This window comes from Geotrypetes seraphini, chromosome 4 (assembly GCF_902459505.1).
Source record: "Geotrypetes seraphini chromosome 4, aGeoSer1.1, whole genome shotgun sequence".
NCBI lineage: Eukaryota > Metazoa > Chordata > Amphibia > Gymnophiona > Dermophiidae > Geotrypetes > Geotrypetes seraphini.
Genome location: NC_047087.1, coordinates 244757474 through 244772987, shown reverse-complemented (window position 1 = coordinate 244772987; position 15514 = coordinate 244757474). Strand labels below are relative to the sequence as shown.

The window sequence follows — 15514 nt, the reverse complement described above, 5'->3', positions numbered from 1 at the left end:
CAAAATGTCCAGGCCTTCAATCTATTGTGTTCTCTTTTAGTCTTGTCCCTGAGTCTCTTTCTTTGCTCACAATATCTAATTTATTTTTCTTTATGGAATAGTTATATGCGAAGAGGCTTATAATCAAAACTTTAAAACGTCTAAAAACCCGCCTAAGTCATCACGTTGATGTCCTAATAGACAGGATGTCCAAGTGCCAATAACCAAACCGACCTTCTGGACGTATAGCAGGATTTTTTATGCCTCTGTGCACCCAGAACTGAAAGGGGTGTATCTGGAGGAGTGGTCAGGGCAGTATTTGGGCAGGATGTAGGCCAACTTAGATATCCTGTAAAGATAATTCAATATTTTACTAGACATTCTGGACAAAACTTAGACATTGTGAGTTAGATGATGTGAAAACAGGTAAAAGTGCCAGAAAGATATTCAAAGTGACCAGATAACCACTGCAGAGACAAAGTAAAGACCCTCACACACTCCCCCAGTATAAACTGACCCCCTCACACACCCACAAAGATCAGCACATCAGCACCTGATATAGGAAAGCCTAGTAGAGAGGCACACAGGTGTCTTAAATAGACTGGGGGAGCTAGTGAACCATAGAGAGGAGTTGCAAGTCCCATAAGCCACCCTAACCACTACATTCATGGTGGAAAATCTGAGCCCATCAAAAAATCCAAAACTCTACTGCCATATAGGAGTCACCTGCAGCCATAAGGGCCATTAAGGTTGTAAACAGGTGGGTATAGTGGGCTATGGGGAGCTCGCCATAACCTATAGAGGAGTTCTGATGAGATGTTTATCTGGCACCCTTTATGTGAAGTTCACAGCAGTACCCTGTAAGGTGCCTCACTGCTCTGTTGCCACGTCTGGTTGGCCAGTCCATTACAGGATTGGCCCCTCCCACATCCAAATGGTCTTGTTCTGGGCGTTTGGGACTTGGATGAAATTTTGGTCAAAAATGTAGTATTAAAGATAGAATCCTAGCGGTCTTAGCAACCCAATGGCCTGGTTGTCCAGATAGATGATTTAATTAAAAAAAAAAAATAATAATTAGATGTATTTTTTGAAAATGGGCATTTTTCCACTGCCAACTTTGAGCGTCTAGCACCATACATCCAAATCGGACTTAGACGTAAGTATTGATTATGCCCCTCTAATTTTATAGCCACCCTCCATTTTAAAAAAGCTTCTTCTATGTGTCAGCTTCAGTAGAGTAGTTCTCTAATGTACTTAACTTTACAACATTGGGCATGGCTTAATATATACATTTAAAGGGCTCAATATTTAACAAAAAAAAAAAAAAAGAGCTAAGTTCCTAAACTTGTTCTTTATTTTTAGCCAAACTTAGGAGCTTACTTTTCAAATGAAAATTCTTCTTTAGTTTAGAATCTTAAAAATTTAGGCTTGCCATTCATTTGCCTAGATTTAAGAGCCTAATTTATGAGCATAGTATGAAAATCAGTACTAAGCTCCTACCTTTTTTCCAGCCCTAAATTCACTCCTGTTACCATCTACTTTTTATTCTTCTAAATTTAGTAAATTTTCAAAGAGGCTAATTAAGGAAACAACTCTTAGAGCATAAATCCTTATAATAATTTTATTGAAAATCAGAACAATAAAAAAGTTGACATTGTTGAGATTCCTTTAACAATTAACAGTTCCTGGTACTTCTGCTTTAAAATGGTCATTTTTACTAGATTAAGAACTGTTTTTACTTAGACAAAAGCCATTTTATTAGCCTTTTTATAAGTTCTAGCTTCAGCACAGTCTTCACTCTCTGGGGTAGGGAAATGTATTCATTAGTATGCATTTGGAGGGACCCTTTTACTAACAGGTATTAAAGTGTTTTGTGGTATTTTGCCTGTTAGTGCACACTACTTTTTTAAAAAATATATATTTAAAGGAGAATGTCAGGAGGCTTGTCATGGGCAGAGAATGGGCATGGAAGTGCTAACTAGCTAGCACATTTGCATTAGCACAAGCAAATGAGTTAAGGTACGAGCACTTAGGCCTGATTCTATAAACGGTACCTAACCACACCTAACGTTTAGGCACCGGTCTATGCAATTATCAACCACTAGGTGTCTTTTATAGAATCACGCCTAGCAGTGCCTAAACAGACTTGGGCATCACTAGGTATTCTATAGATAGGTGCCGGTATATTAGGGCAGGTAAAACCTGGCCCAATTTACTGGCACCTTTCTCAGACACCTATTGATACCTAAGTTTATTACGCCTGTTTTCCGCCCCTAACTTGCCTATTTTTCAGGTAGGCATCGGGAGGCGCCTCAACTTAGGCGTCACTAGGCGCTACATGGATATCTGTGTGTAAGTTCTATTATCAATTAAAATAATATTTTTAAAATCGGTTCATAATAGCATGGAAGATAAGCATAACAAAAAGAGCTTAAATTATTGAGAGTTTCCATCTGAAAACTTTATGGTGAAAACTTGAATATGTCCAACTGAAATTTAGATTTCTATTTCCGAGACACTTGTGATAGAGGCTTGAGAAAGATGTAACAGGGTTTTAATGTTCTTAATCTATCTGAAGATGTTTGTAGACATGGGCTGCATTTTTAATTGAGACTGACTTTTTTTTCCCCCTTTGGCCAGGTTCTCTCAGATCATGGGAAGAATCAAGAGAATTTAGAGAGGAGTTCAGTGGTACAGTCTGCCCCAGAAGACCTGAAGAAACCCACTGAAGAGCCCTTGTTGCTAAAATCAGAGATGCCCATGGCTGCCACCATGGAACAGGCCAACACAATTGAAGCAAGCACAGAGAGAGACAAAGTGAAAGAGGAAGAGGAAGACCAGCACCTAGTACCCTCTCTGTCAAGTGACTTAGAGCCTCGGAAGGTGGAAGTAGATCTAGAGCCCTCCAATGAACAGTTGGAAAAAACAGCAAATGCCATTTCTCCAACCCAGCAAGAAATGGAACCTTATACAGATCACTTGGACAAGGAATTTCATGAATCCCCTTTCAAAGTTTTTCCTGCAATCCAGGTCCGGTTGCCAACTCAGAATCATTTGGGAGATGAGAAACTACCCGAGATGCCAGACTATATTGCAAATTGCACAGTAAAAATGGATCCTTTAGGAAATGAAGGTTTACAAACCCCTATAGACAGTAATATACTACAAAATGCACTGAAGCAGAATCCAAAAGTTTATCTTGTTCAGACTTTGGATGTATTGAAAGAAAAAGAACTGCCAGTTTCCATGAATGATAACCGTACTTTTAGTTATGCACCTGTACTTTATTCAAGGGGTAATCCAGGTATCATGTCACCTTTGGCAAAGAAAAAGCTTTTATCACAAGTCAGTGGGGCATCACTTTCGAGTAGTTCTCCTTATGGTTCACCACCTCCTTTAATTAGCAAAAAGAAATCGAATGTGAGAGAAGAACTGCCAACAGCTGTTAAAGTGTCTAATTCTGAACCAATGGCAGTTAATCGACCTTCAGTAATACAACATGTACAAAGCTTCAAGACCAAGAATCTAGGAGACAGAAAATCTACAAATGACTTGTTCAAGTATGACACATTAAGTAAACCTGAGGTCCACCGCTGTGATTTCTCTATGCATCACCTCCAATCTCTCACTGATTCGTACACATCAAAACCAGACGTCCATGACTGCAAAGATAAAATGGCTGAAAAAAAGGTCATGCAGCATTCACAAGTTCCCAGTTTCCTGACTGATTTCTATTCATCACCCCATCTGCATCGGCTTTACAGGCAAACTGAGCATCACCTTCATAATGAACAGACTGCAAAATATCTCTCCCAAGATATGTTCCGAGATTCAGAAAATATCTCTACCTTTACCCAGCACAAGCACCCAGAAACAATAAACTTAAATTATCATTCTTCTTTGCATCAACCAGAAAAAAAGGTGGCAACAGACATATCAATAGATGACCAACCAACAGATTTGAGCCTTCCTAAATCTACGCATAAACAATTTTCAAAGATGGTAGGGTCTAACATTTCTCATTCAGTGGTACAGCAAGAAATTAAAAGTACTCCACCACTTCAGACAACAAGTAGTCAAAGGGCTATGATTGCAGGCTGCCATCCCAAAGCTTGCCGGGTTTTTCCAATGCCACTGGCACCCAAAAAACACAGTGAGGCCATTCACAGGCCGGGAAAATCTCAGAATATGAGATTGGATGGTGTACGAAAAATGGAAGGTGTGGTCCATCCAATTATAAGCAGAAAAAGCAGCTGTCAGAACGTTGGTACAGCCCGACCCTTGAAACGAAGCTTGGAAGATATGGACAGTATGGTCTCTGAGAAGAAAGCCAGGGCCTTGTCTCCTATGCATCCCGTGAAGGAGCTCTCTATAAAAGAGAAGTTTCCTGAGCAGGAAGGAGAAGGCAGCAAATCGGCACATGGAACACACACTAGCGTGTTAGACAATCACAAATTTCCCCTTTCTTCACCCATCTTTCCAGGTCTGTATTCAGGAACCTTGTGCACTGGGCTAAACTCGCGCATTCCAGCTGCCTACTCCCACCCTTTGCAGTACTTAAAGAACCAAACTGTACTGTCCCCATTAATGCAGCCATTGTCACTCTATCATTCTATTGCGATGCAAAGACAGTTTCTTGCCTCTTCTGCCAACTCTGGGCAACTCTACAGACACTTAGCTACAGCAGCTCCTATGGGAGCATCATACAGTGATCTATTGCACAGTACCATTTACCCCTTAACCCCTATAAATCCTCAAGCTGCCTTTCAACCTTCCCAGTTGTCCTCTGTACATCCTAGCACAAAGCTTTAAGTTCCTAAAACAGCAAAAGAAAATGTTGATGATTTAGCTACATTCCTAGCCCTCTGCTCATGTTTCGCAGAATGATTACTGTAGTCAGACTTTGATAACCGGTATACGTTATCAGAATCACATGTAGATTCATACTTGTAGTTCTAATTTGATTGAAGCAGAAGAGGAGACTGCATTTCAGTACTCCTGTGTTTGGCTTTGCGCTCTTTCCGCTTATCATTTCACTGTGGCTGCTAGATTTGTGATAGCATTGCTGGTATGCCTTGGCAAAGGGCAGAGAACTAGATGCAAGCTTTTATCCTAAAGGAATAGGCATAGCAGGCAATGGCCAGGAAGCAACACAGTAGCGTTAATGGACATGCTTCTTGGGATAATTTTTCCTGACTGTTAAAGGTTTAATCAATGCAATGTATAGTAAAGCGTTAATTGATTTTTCATTTTAACACTATTAAGACAGAAGTAAACACTGTTCAATTGACTGTAAATATCTGCTTCAAAAAAAACTACCAGTGTCGCTGTCAGTTCATATAATTTATGTGGATTCATTTTCCAGTTGATTCTGTGCTTTTTCTATTGAAACAGTATTGTGTTATCCACAAGTTTATTTTTAGAAGACTGACTCTACTCATTTTTTTCTGATGTTTGTAATTGTCTCTATAGCGTAACATTTTGAGCAGCTTTCAGTTTAAAATGCTGTTGTTTACAAATTCAGGTAACTGATTCAACATTACCTAATGGAAATAAACAGACTGTACAGCACAATCAGGCAAACAAAGTTACCAGGGTTTTGAGAACTTATTTGAAATCAAACATACTTCTTCCCTGAAAAGTGTGATTCTGTAGTTTATACACTGCTTAGCCGGTTGAAAAACCTAGATTTTCATGTACTGAACAAAAGTGTTGTTTATATCTTTATCTGAAATTGTGGGAAAGCCCTATGCACCAGAGGAGCAAAGCTTCAGTCACAGTTAGCAGCCTGCTTTTTAAGCAAGGTCCAAAAGATATACCTGTGGTCAGCATAATATTTTTGGAATACCAAGAATCTGACTGAGTCAAACTGGACTGTGATGAATGGCATAGCTAAGTACTCTTCAGCAGGGTTACCATATGGCTCCAGAAAAAGGAGGACGGATTTAGACATCTGGGTTTTACTTCCAATGGAAGTAAAACGCGGATGTCTCAATCTGTCCTTCTTTTTCTGGAGCCATATGGTAACCCTAGTTCTTCAACCACTTTGTAAATGTCAAACCTCATAGTATTCTGAAGAAAGTTGGGACAAGCAGGTAGAGGGCAGTTGTTGAAAAGAGCCAACTAGTTTTAGGTGCTAAGAACATGTGTAAATGACCTCTTTTAAAATATCAACGAGCATGAAAATACATGCATAAATATCATGGAGCATACTTTTACTTTGGGCAAACACAGCGGCCTGATTCCACAATAACGCATATAGGTTATAAAGTTCCTTAATTTACATGCATAAAGTATGCACTTATACTGTAATTACACCACCTTTGGCGCTTGTGTGAGTGCTGGTGCCTATATGTATTTTTTTTTCACACCTAGTCATATTTCATAAAGTCAAAGAGGTGCGTACTTAGATATAACAGGTATACATAACTTTACAAAATTACCCGTATAGCGAGGCAATTCTATAATTGGGCACCTGCATTTCAGCATCCAAGGCCACGCTTTAGGAGCTGTTTTCTAAAAGAACCAAGGTGCCTCGGTTCCATTATAGAATACTAGGGTAGCCTGGTAGTCTAACATTTAGGCACTCCCAGTGACACCAGCCAGAAAGCTGGCATAAGTGTGGGCATAACTTACATTAGTGGGAGCGCCACTCATGTTGTGCCTATGTGTACGCCCTCTTTCCAAATGCTCATTAAGTGAAGTGGGTGTTTGCAGAATGGTGCTTAGGCAGAATATTGGCATTTATGTAAATATGTGTGTGCATATGTCATTATTGTAAACATGAGTGTACAGTGTGCATAAATAAATGCCTAGTCTAGAGAATTACCATTCACATGCTTAGCCTAAAACCAATCACTTGCTCAGCACCTCTCGCTTTTTATATGTTGCTTGTGGTTTTACCCTTGCTTTCTCAAGTTTGCTTTCCAAACATATGCTCCTTTTTTGCTGGATGGGAAGTTTATCCTAGGACCGAACCTTCTGCAGCTGTTTGCCATAATGTAAAAGTTAGAAAGGTAGAGAGCTTCTCCTGTCCCCTCCCCATCTCACTCTTTCTACCACATATGCTTCTGAGCGTGACAATCCTATACCGCTGCATTTTGATCTAGGATCCAAACCTGGAATGTTTTTTGCATAGTAGACATCTAGTATGTACTAAGCATGATTCTTCTTCATAGGACAATGGTGCTACGAGTAATCTTCCTTTATCACAAATTTTTATGTGATAAAACAGTACTGTAACTCTTATCCTAATGCATATATTATTCATTAGCTTCTTAAGGGCTGTGGTGCAGGAGGACTTAGTTAATGAGCAAAAACCTAACTCAAGCCAGTTTATACCTGCGAAAAGCCTTTTCATGTCTTACTCTGTGCAGATATCCTGTATATTTACAGTTTCTAGTTCTATTAAGGTAGGAGCTTGAATCTGTGGGTATGTGCTTTCCTAAGTGAATTCTGAGGCTTTTTTGAAGCCAGATGAACAAGTGGAAGCATGTCCAGACACCTACCAGACCATCTGATGTGCTATTAAAGCAGCAGTGTTAACTTGTGTCCTGAAAATAGCAGATGGGTAGGTTCTTGGTTTTGCTTGCCTGTTCCTTTAAGCTTTCACTCTCTGCCCTTTTGTCCATATAAATTGTATTTATTATAATTGTAGTTTTCTGGCTATGGCTACAAGTTTCTTCCCCCTGCTTTCACAGTTTTTGCTATGTTCATGCTTTGCATACATTAGTCTGATGCCTACATGCGATTCTGATGAACAGCAAAGTAATTCTTGGATTTGTTGTTTTGGGTTTTTTTTAACTAAAAGAGCAGATGTGACCAATTAGAATATGTAATATCTCCTTTTGATTAAAATATAAATGGAAGGAAAATGTAGAATTTTAATCAAGTTTATTTAAATATTACGGGGCCCATCATATTTTAGCAAGCCAAACTGAGCTGTGTACTTGGAGGACAATTCTAAAAAAGTGCACCAAGATTTCAGCACCTATTCTATAAACCATAGTAGGGGTTTATGATTTTTTCTGGAATACTAGTATAACAGGTAGAGTGTGTGCCAGTAATTTAGGTGTGAATACTTAAGCCAGCCATAGATCTGGTGTAAATTCACATGCCTAAATTATAGTATTCTATGATTTATCTGCCTGTGTGCCCCCCACCCCCCACCCACCCAGTGTGCCCCTGTGAACACTCACCTTCAAAGTACATGCACTTACATTTAGATGCCTTTTTATAGAATAGTGTGGAGCCAGAATATTGTCATTTTTACATATATGCACATGCATATCATTGAGGGAAGGGGGATTGGGGCTCAGGCCACCTTCACAACTGGAGTAGATATCAAATATCTGGGGGGGGAGGGATGCCCCATCCCTGCCAGCGGATGAACTCGAGATCTGCTACTCAAACTGCCCCAGCAGGAAGAAGTCAGTAGCCTCCTTTCCAGCTGTTGATGGTCTGCACTCTTTGCACATGCTTAATTCATGCACAATCTGAGCATGCCTAAAGAGTACAGATGTTAGTGGCTGGGCAGTTCAGGCAGCAGATACCATCTGCTGGCAAGGATTGGGCACCCCTACAAGCAAAGGTCAGATTAATGTGGTGGCAAAGGAGGAGTTGGAAATGTATAGCCCCCTCCCCCAGTCAATGCCCAGGCTCCTCCCCCCAAATCCATTATTGGCTATGGCTCTGGTACATGTGCACATGCTATTACCACACAGCAGTGCTAGATCAGCCCAGCACTTAGGACGTAGGTCCTATTAAATGTGATTTTTTTTTTTTAGTTCAAAATTTACAGCAGCCTTACACTATGGCATGATAGAATCTTTACATCTATAAAATGGTATTTAATGAGATGCTCAATTGTTTGCACTTGCTAGAAAAGTTACTAATTAAATATTTTTATATAATCCTGTAAAGCTATTTGGGCAGAAACAATAAAATGCAAATGATAGACAACAAATCATTTTAGGATTTAGGAGTTAATGCATGAAGAAATTCAGTGTACTGTAACAGAATATCCAAAAGTGCATGTTGGTAGTTTTGGTTCAGTACTTGGTAAAATAATTCAGAAGTATAAGTTCTTCAAAAAAAAAAAAAAAAAACCCCAGCACTATTTAAAAATTAACCTGCTGCATGCTAGAAATCTAAGAGACCTGTTTAATATATGTACTGAACAGTTAGTATCTGTTTAGTGCACATTAACTGTTGGAGCAGGCCCACTCTAACCACAACCATACACTTAACAGCCAGCACACTAAAATTCTTGCACTAACTGCTTAGCATAATATAGGATGGGGACTAGCTGGGCCTTGGGCAAAGATTGCACATTACAGTTCGCATACAGTAATTACTGCATGCTATCACTTGTGCAGTTAGCGTAGATGTACTTAATACATTCTAAGAACTCTTTCTATGCGGTTACTGTAGGTTCTATGCTGGACACACTCTGAATAATTATCGCACAGCCTTGCCTTGTGTTAATTTTGGCTATTAAAGAACAGTGAATGCCAAAACTTACCACACTTTTAGTAAGTAGGCCCCTAAAAGTTCCTGCAATCAAGAATTTATATACGAAACTCTGTATTTTAAGTTTAATTACCATACCTATTTCTATACATGTTTTTCATTACAGCCTTGCTAAAACAAAATATTATGTCATATGTTGCCTCAAATTACTCGTAATAACCAGTTAAACAGATATTTGGTTGAAGTCACATTAGTTTAGAACTCAGATCCTCTTGAATGTGTTAAAACAAGTAAATGCTGGATTTTCAAAAATTAACACCCGTATTGAAGTCACTCTTATTTGGATGTAATTTTTTTTTGTAAACTGATTCTTCTGGGTTCTTACTGAAAAGCACACATGCACTTCTGAGCATCCTTACAAGTATTAAAAAAAAAAAAAAGGGTTTGCATTCAGTAAGCCTTTTGTAAAATACTTAGCATATTTTGAACATCCTAATAACTTGGATGTCTCCTTGAGGCCTGGGCATTTGGGCCTCTATGGACTGAAGCTGAGAACTGCACTTCTGGTCTCTATTTTTACACTCTTAGGTAGAAAAAGAGGACCAATCTATTTTATTTTCATACTTTTTTGCAATAAAGGATGTGAAAGTTCTCTCATGGATAAACTACCTGATTTTAAGCATATAGATCTACAAACACATAGGGCACTAAGGCACGCTAGCCGATTTAGCATGCGCTAAATGCTACCGCGTCCATAGAATATAATGGGCATGCTAATATTTAGCACACCTTAGTAAAAGACTCCCATAGCGTTGTACTCATACATTTCAGGCATCAGAATGATATAAAGAAATTCTAATAAGGACAAAATCTTCAATGCTTTCATTGCTTAAGATTCAGAGTGGAAAGGTGGTCAAGCAAGAGCACCCAACAACTTTAGGTACTAACCCCTGTTCAGGTGAGCAGGTGCATCTTGTTTGTTTCAATAGGTAATTAAAAGGCATAAGTACAGATATTTTAAACTGAGTGCCATGAATACCTGTAAATGCATTCTAAAAACTTTGTGTGAGTCTTGCAGGAGAAATAAAAAAATATAGAGAACAACATATAGTAGAAAAATCCCTTCAGTATGGTCCCTCCCAGTTTTCAGGCTGCTGCTAAATACACCTTTGCATATAATTGGCACTGAAATGTGCAAGCAATTCTCCTTCTAAGGACTCCAGCAGCCAAAGGCTTTTTTAACTGATGCTCTGTGGTGCCTATCTGTTTATTAAAACAGTAGTTCCCAACCCTGTCCTGGAGGACCACCAGGCCAGTCGGATTTTCAGGATAGCCCTAATGAATATGCATGAGAGAGATCAGCATATAATGGAGGTGCCAGGCACGCAAATCTGCTTCATGCATATTCATTAGGGCTATCCTGAAAACCCGACTGGCTTGGTGGTCCTCCAGGACAGGGTTGGGAACCACTGTTTTAGAAGATAGACTGCTCTGTATTGCAGGCTGTTTTATGATGATCAGATTTTTTGTTGTACTAATATTTACAGAGCTACATTACTTTCTATTAAATTAAGGCTCCTTTTTTCAAAGTGTGGTAGAGCTTTTTACCATGGACCAGCAAGGTAAAATGCTCCTATACTCATAGGAGTTGGAGAATCAGAGCATTTACTTTGCCGGCCCACAGTAGAAAGCTCTACCCAAGTTTGAGAAAAGGGGTCCTTAATTCTTTATTGCAGCTGTCCACTCTGAAACTTTTATCAATGGCCATGATTTCTGTAGTGCATACCCTAACAATTTTTTTTCCCAAAATTGCAGATTATTATTGCTTTGCTGTGAAACATAGCATCGTTACAACCCCCAGCTTGTGGAGAGATGGGGAAACAGGCCCATAAAAACAAAACCAATGTACTCTGCAATTTAGCAATTATTTTTAAATAAATCTTCATTAAAGTATGTAGTGCTGACCTTCATTCCAATTCATTTTGAAAACTTTGCGAGGCTATATTATGAAAGCTTCAGTGGTCCTGGACTGTTGCTTTAATAGTATTCATTTTCATCTAAACTTCTGTAAATTAAAGTAACAGTTTTGTAGTGTTAAATTTGTTCAGAACCGAAAGGATGCCATCAATTTAAGCAAAGAACTCATGCCAAGCTCATAAATCTTCTGAAGACTAAAGTTAAATAGCTACTGGATACATTGACATGAGTAGTACTTTCGGTATGTAATGAACAAGAACCTAAAAGTACAATTCTAGCACATACTATTACACTGAACCGGAGGGGGGAGGAATTGACCCTTCTAGTTAGTGAAATGGTAGCAGAATAACATTGCACCAGATTTCATGGAAGAATGGGTAAAAACAAAGGTAAAGGACAAATTATCTGTGGTATTCTTGGCTAATAAAGAATTTATTTTAGGGCTGAGCTGTGGACATAAAATACAAAATAATTATTTTGGTATTTTTTGGGGTGGGATGAAGGCTGACAGTTTTGACTTGGGTTTAGCATTTAAAATGTCTACAGTAGTTTCTTTTGAGGCTCTTCTACTATTCAGCACTAAACTTTGCTGTTACTACAGCTTAGAACAGGACTTTACCGCAGGCAACCACAAATTTAACATGGCTGCAATTGGGGTACTCGCAGCATTTTCTATTATAGATGTCACATGAAATTTGCAATTAACATGGAAGCACTTAGCAGAAGTGGTACATGGCTCCTGATTAGTGCTAATCTCAAATCAGCTTCCATGCCCATTGTCTGCCCACAACATCCCCTTCACCCCAAATGCACTTAACTTGCAGTTTACTGCAAGTAAACTACAAAACTACTGCACAGCCCCTTAACGCGGCTCTGCACTAGCAGTTAGCATATGGTAAACCCATACCTTAAGTGCTTAATGTAGTTTAAGTAAAACAGCACCATAATTTTGTTGCATTTAAGCTCTGCCTGCTTAAGCTTTCTCCTCAAAGCTGCTTGTTTCTGTTCAAGGAGGGTAGAGAAAGAAAAATGGTGCAGTAAATTATATATATTTTTTAAGTACCAACATAAAACTTGAATATGGTTCAGAAAAGCAATTGAAATGCTTATTGGCTCTGAACTGCTTTTATAAATATTTTAAATGGAACTTTGTATTGTTTGAGGTAAAAGAGCTCTATTATTGAATGGCATTTGCACAAACCTTTCTTTGAGTGATCAAATCATTGTTTTTGGTAGCTCAGTAAAGGAAACTGCGGCATCTAATTGGCAACAGAATCATAAAATCTATTAACTGCAGACTCTTCCAAGAAATGTTGTAATACGGAACACACGATTCTCGTGATTCATTATAAATTCTGAAGGTTGTGAGATAAAAACATCTATGTAACCTCTGGTTACAGAGGGAAGGAGCAAAAACATTGAAAACAGAAGCCAGCTGGGTCTCAGAATAAAATGTATTTCTTGTAAATGTGGTCATAACTTGTTACATTTACAATTTACAAGACAAATTCAAATTGATGTATCTGTGGCAGACTAAGTTCCCATTTATTTTAGGACACAAATAGTAAAAAAAACAAAACAAAACCCCTACTTGTTAAACTGGTGCATGAGTTCTTACAAGTACTGTACCCTGATATGCTGATTGTGTCTAATGGAAGTTTCTAGTTGGTCACACAGTATATTTTGATGTGGTGTGCCTTCACAGAGAACAATTCATTTCTAGCCACTTTTTCCATATGGTCATGTTGGCAGTGGTTAACCAGGTCACATCTGGTCTAACTTTATACTCATCACAATGTTAATGAGAGATGGGAATTATTTCACTTATGCAAGGCATGCATTGCTGAAATGATTACCGTAAGCACTTATCCAGGACATTTGCTGTAAATGTACTTGATAGTTCCTGTTTTATTAAAATATCTGTTCTAATATTGGCAGCATATTCTACTAGCTGTTTATACTTTTTTTTTAAACTTTCATTTGTTGTAAATATTGTATACTTTGTGATTCAAGTCGTGTAGCTTACATGCTGTGCAAGGTGATTATCTGTATATAGTTAAAGGGCCCAGTAACATTAGAGTAGTTTTTCCATTTAAAAGGTTATTGAGTAACCTTTGCATTCATTTAAACACTACCATCAATAAAGCTGAGCCAGCTATAAACACTCAATTTTTGTATGTTTTCCAAATTGTACTTAAAATGCTTTTGATACTGTATTATGTGCCAATAGTTTCCCAATCATATAGCAAGCAAAAGATATTTTGTACTTTTGATCCACTGTAATATTTAATAAAAAAAAGTTATTATGGTTTCTGTGTTTTAATAATTAAAGTTTGTTTTACTAATTTATTTTATAGTTTATCTCCATAGGTATAACTATGTAATTCATAGGTAGATGGCTTAATGAATGTTTAGGTTTGTGTGTATAAAACAAAAAGTATTTTATAAGATGCTCAATGAGTGCTAAGCCTTTTATAAAATACATACAGTGCTGTGGAAGAGATATCGTGTTTCAAAATAAGAGGACTCGACTTACAAATAGACCTATGATAGAGCTGTAAAACGATCATGCAACAAATATGAAGTGTGGTTAGTATTATTTGCAAATCATGATGTAATTATGACATGATTTACAGTTGGTCATCAAGGGTTTTTCCACTAGAAGATAAGCACATAATAAAATTTCTGAGAAAAAAACATTATGGAGCAAAAACAATTCTTAAAATGGTTTCTTGAAAAACAATGGTCACTTTGTGGTTTGAAGATAAAATGATGCCATCTACAACAGAGAGCCATTTTGGAAATATACACATTCCAAACAAAGAACACCATCATAACAGAGCTAATGCAGATAAGTGACAGCATATATAGATTATGTGCTGATTTTGGTCTGTGTATGTATTTGCTGCCACTTAATGACCACATGGCAGATTCTGTAAACTTGCAATGCAGACCTAAGAGTCAAGAGAGGTAGTTTTGAATATGAGAGAGGTGTGTACATGTCCCCACTCACAAATTCCTCCAAACCCTAGGTCTCAACAACAAGATAGTTGGGAGTTATGTAGGACTTGAAACAAATGTAAATGCCAATGGGAAATTTTCTTAGGTGTACTGGTTTAGTCTTTTTGAAATAGGGAATACATGTATACTTCAGAGAAATACTAAGAACATGCCTCCTTTTTATACATTTTAAACCCTGCATCTAGCCTAGTGGTTAGAGCAGCCCCTTTTGACTCTGGGCAAGTCACTTAACACTTCATTGCACCAGGTACAAAATAAGTACCTGACTAAGATATGTAAACTGCTTTGATTATAACCACATAGAAAAAGTGGTATATCAAGTCCCATCCCCTTTACTGTATTTATTTGAGGAAATAGTGCTTAACACTTCTAAAATTTACTATTCACTATCTTAGATCATATATACACATGCCCAACCACATGATTCCCTGGCAGAGAATGGACCGTAGGTTGGCTACTGATGGATCTTTGGTCTGTCCAAATATGACAATTTCAATGGGTTTTTTGTTTGTTTTTCAAAATTGGCATGCAAATAACCTTGGCGCTTTAAATACAAAAGGGTGCCGAAAGATTCTCAGCCCAACTAAGAGATCAATTATGTATATGTTTCAAAACATATAATTTCATTTCTACAACTATGCATTTAATAAAATACAATAACATGGTTTTCAGCTACAGTGGCTTAATAATGCTCAGAATTTAGGAAGTTGGTTGGGCTGAGAAATTTTCAGCACCCCCTTCGTCGAGCATAGAACGGTGTAACCTGCATAGATTGGCAGATGCAATTATAGACATATTATTGGGCAGAATGAGGGGACCTCACAGATCTCTCTATCTGCCATCTTTCTATGTTATGTTAGACTTATTTGAATAAAGAACCAGATACATTTACATAAAGTTGTTACATTGGAAAACACAAGCTCAGATCTACAAGGAGAACTTCAACCATAAGATAAGCTTCAACTAGTACACAGCATGCCTAGATTTGTCAGGTCATACCACTGGATCCTACCCAATGGTAATGCAATATCATAGCACATGCTGAGTCAATTGGAGCACATTAAAA

The 15514-nt window shown here is 38.0% G+C and overlaps 1 protein-coding gene across 2 annotated transcripts in view; it reads left to right on the top strand.

Moving 5' to 3' along the window:
- The window catches only part of ARID5B (AT-rich interaction domain 5B), a 317531-nt gene extending 303795 nt beyond the window's left edge, over positions 1-13736 (top strand). For both annotated transcript variants that reach the window (XM_033940669.1, XM_033940670.1), the window contains one exon: positions 2620-13736. In XM_033940669.1, the coding sequence (XP_033796560.1) occupies positions 2620-4791 (2172 nt within the window). In that variant the 3' untranslated portion in view covers positions 4792-13736. The remainder of the gene's footprint in view (positions 1-2619) is intronic.
- Positions 13737-15514: the final 1778 nt, after the last annotated feature.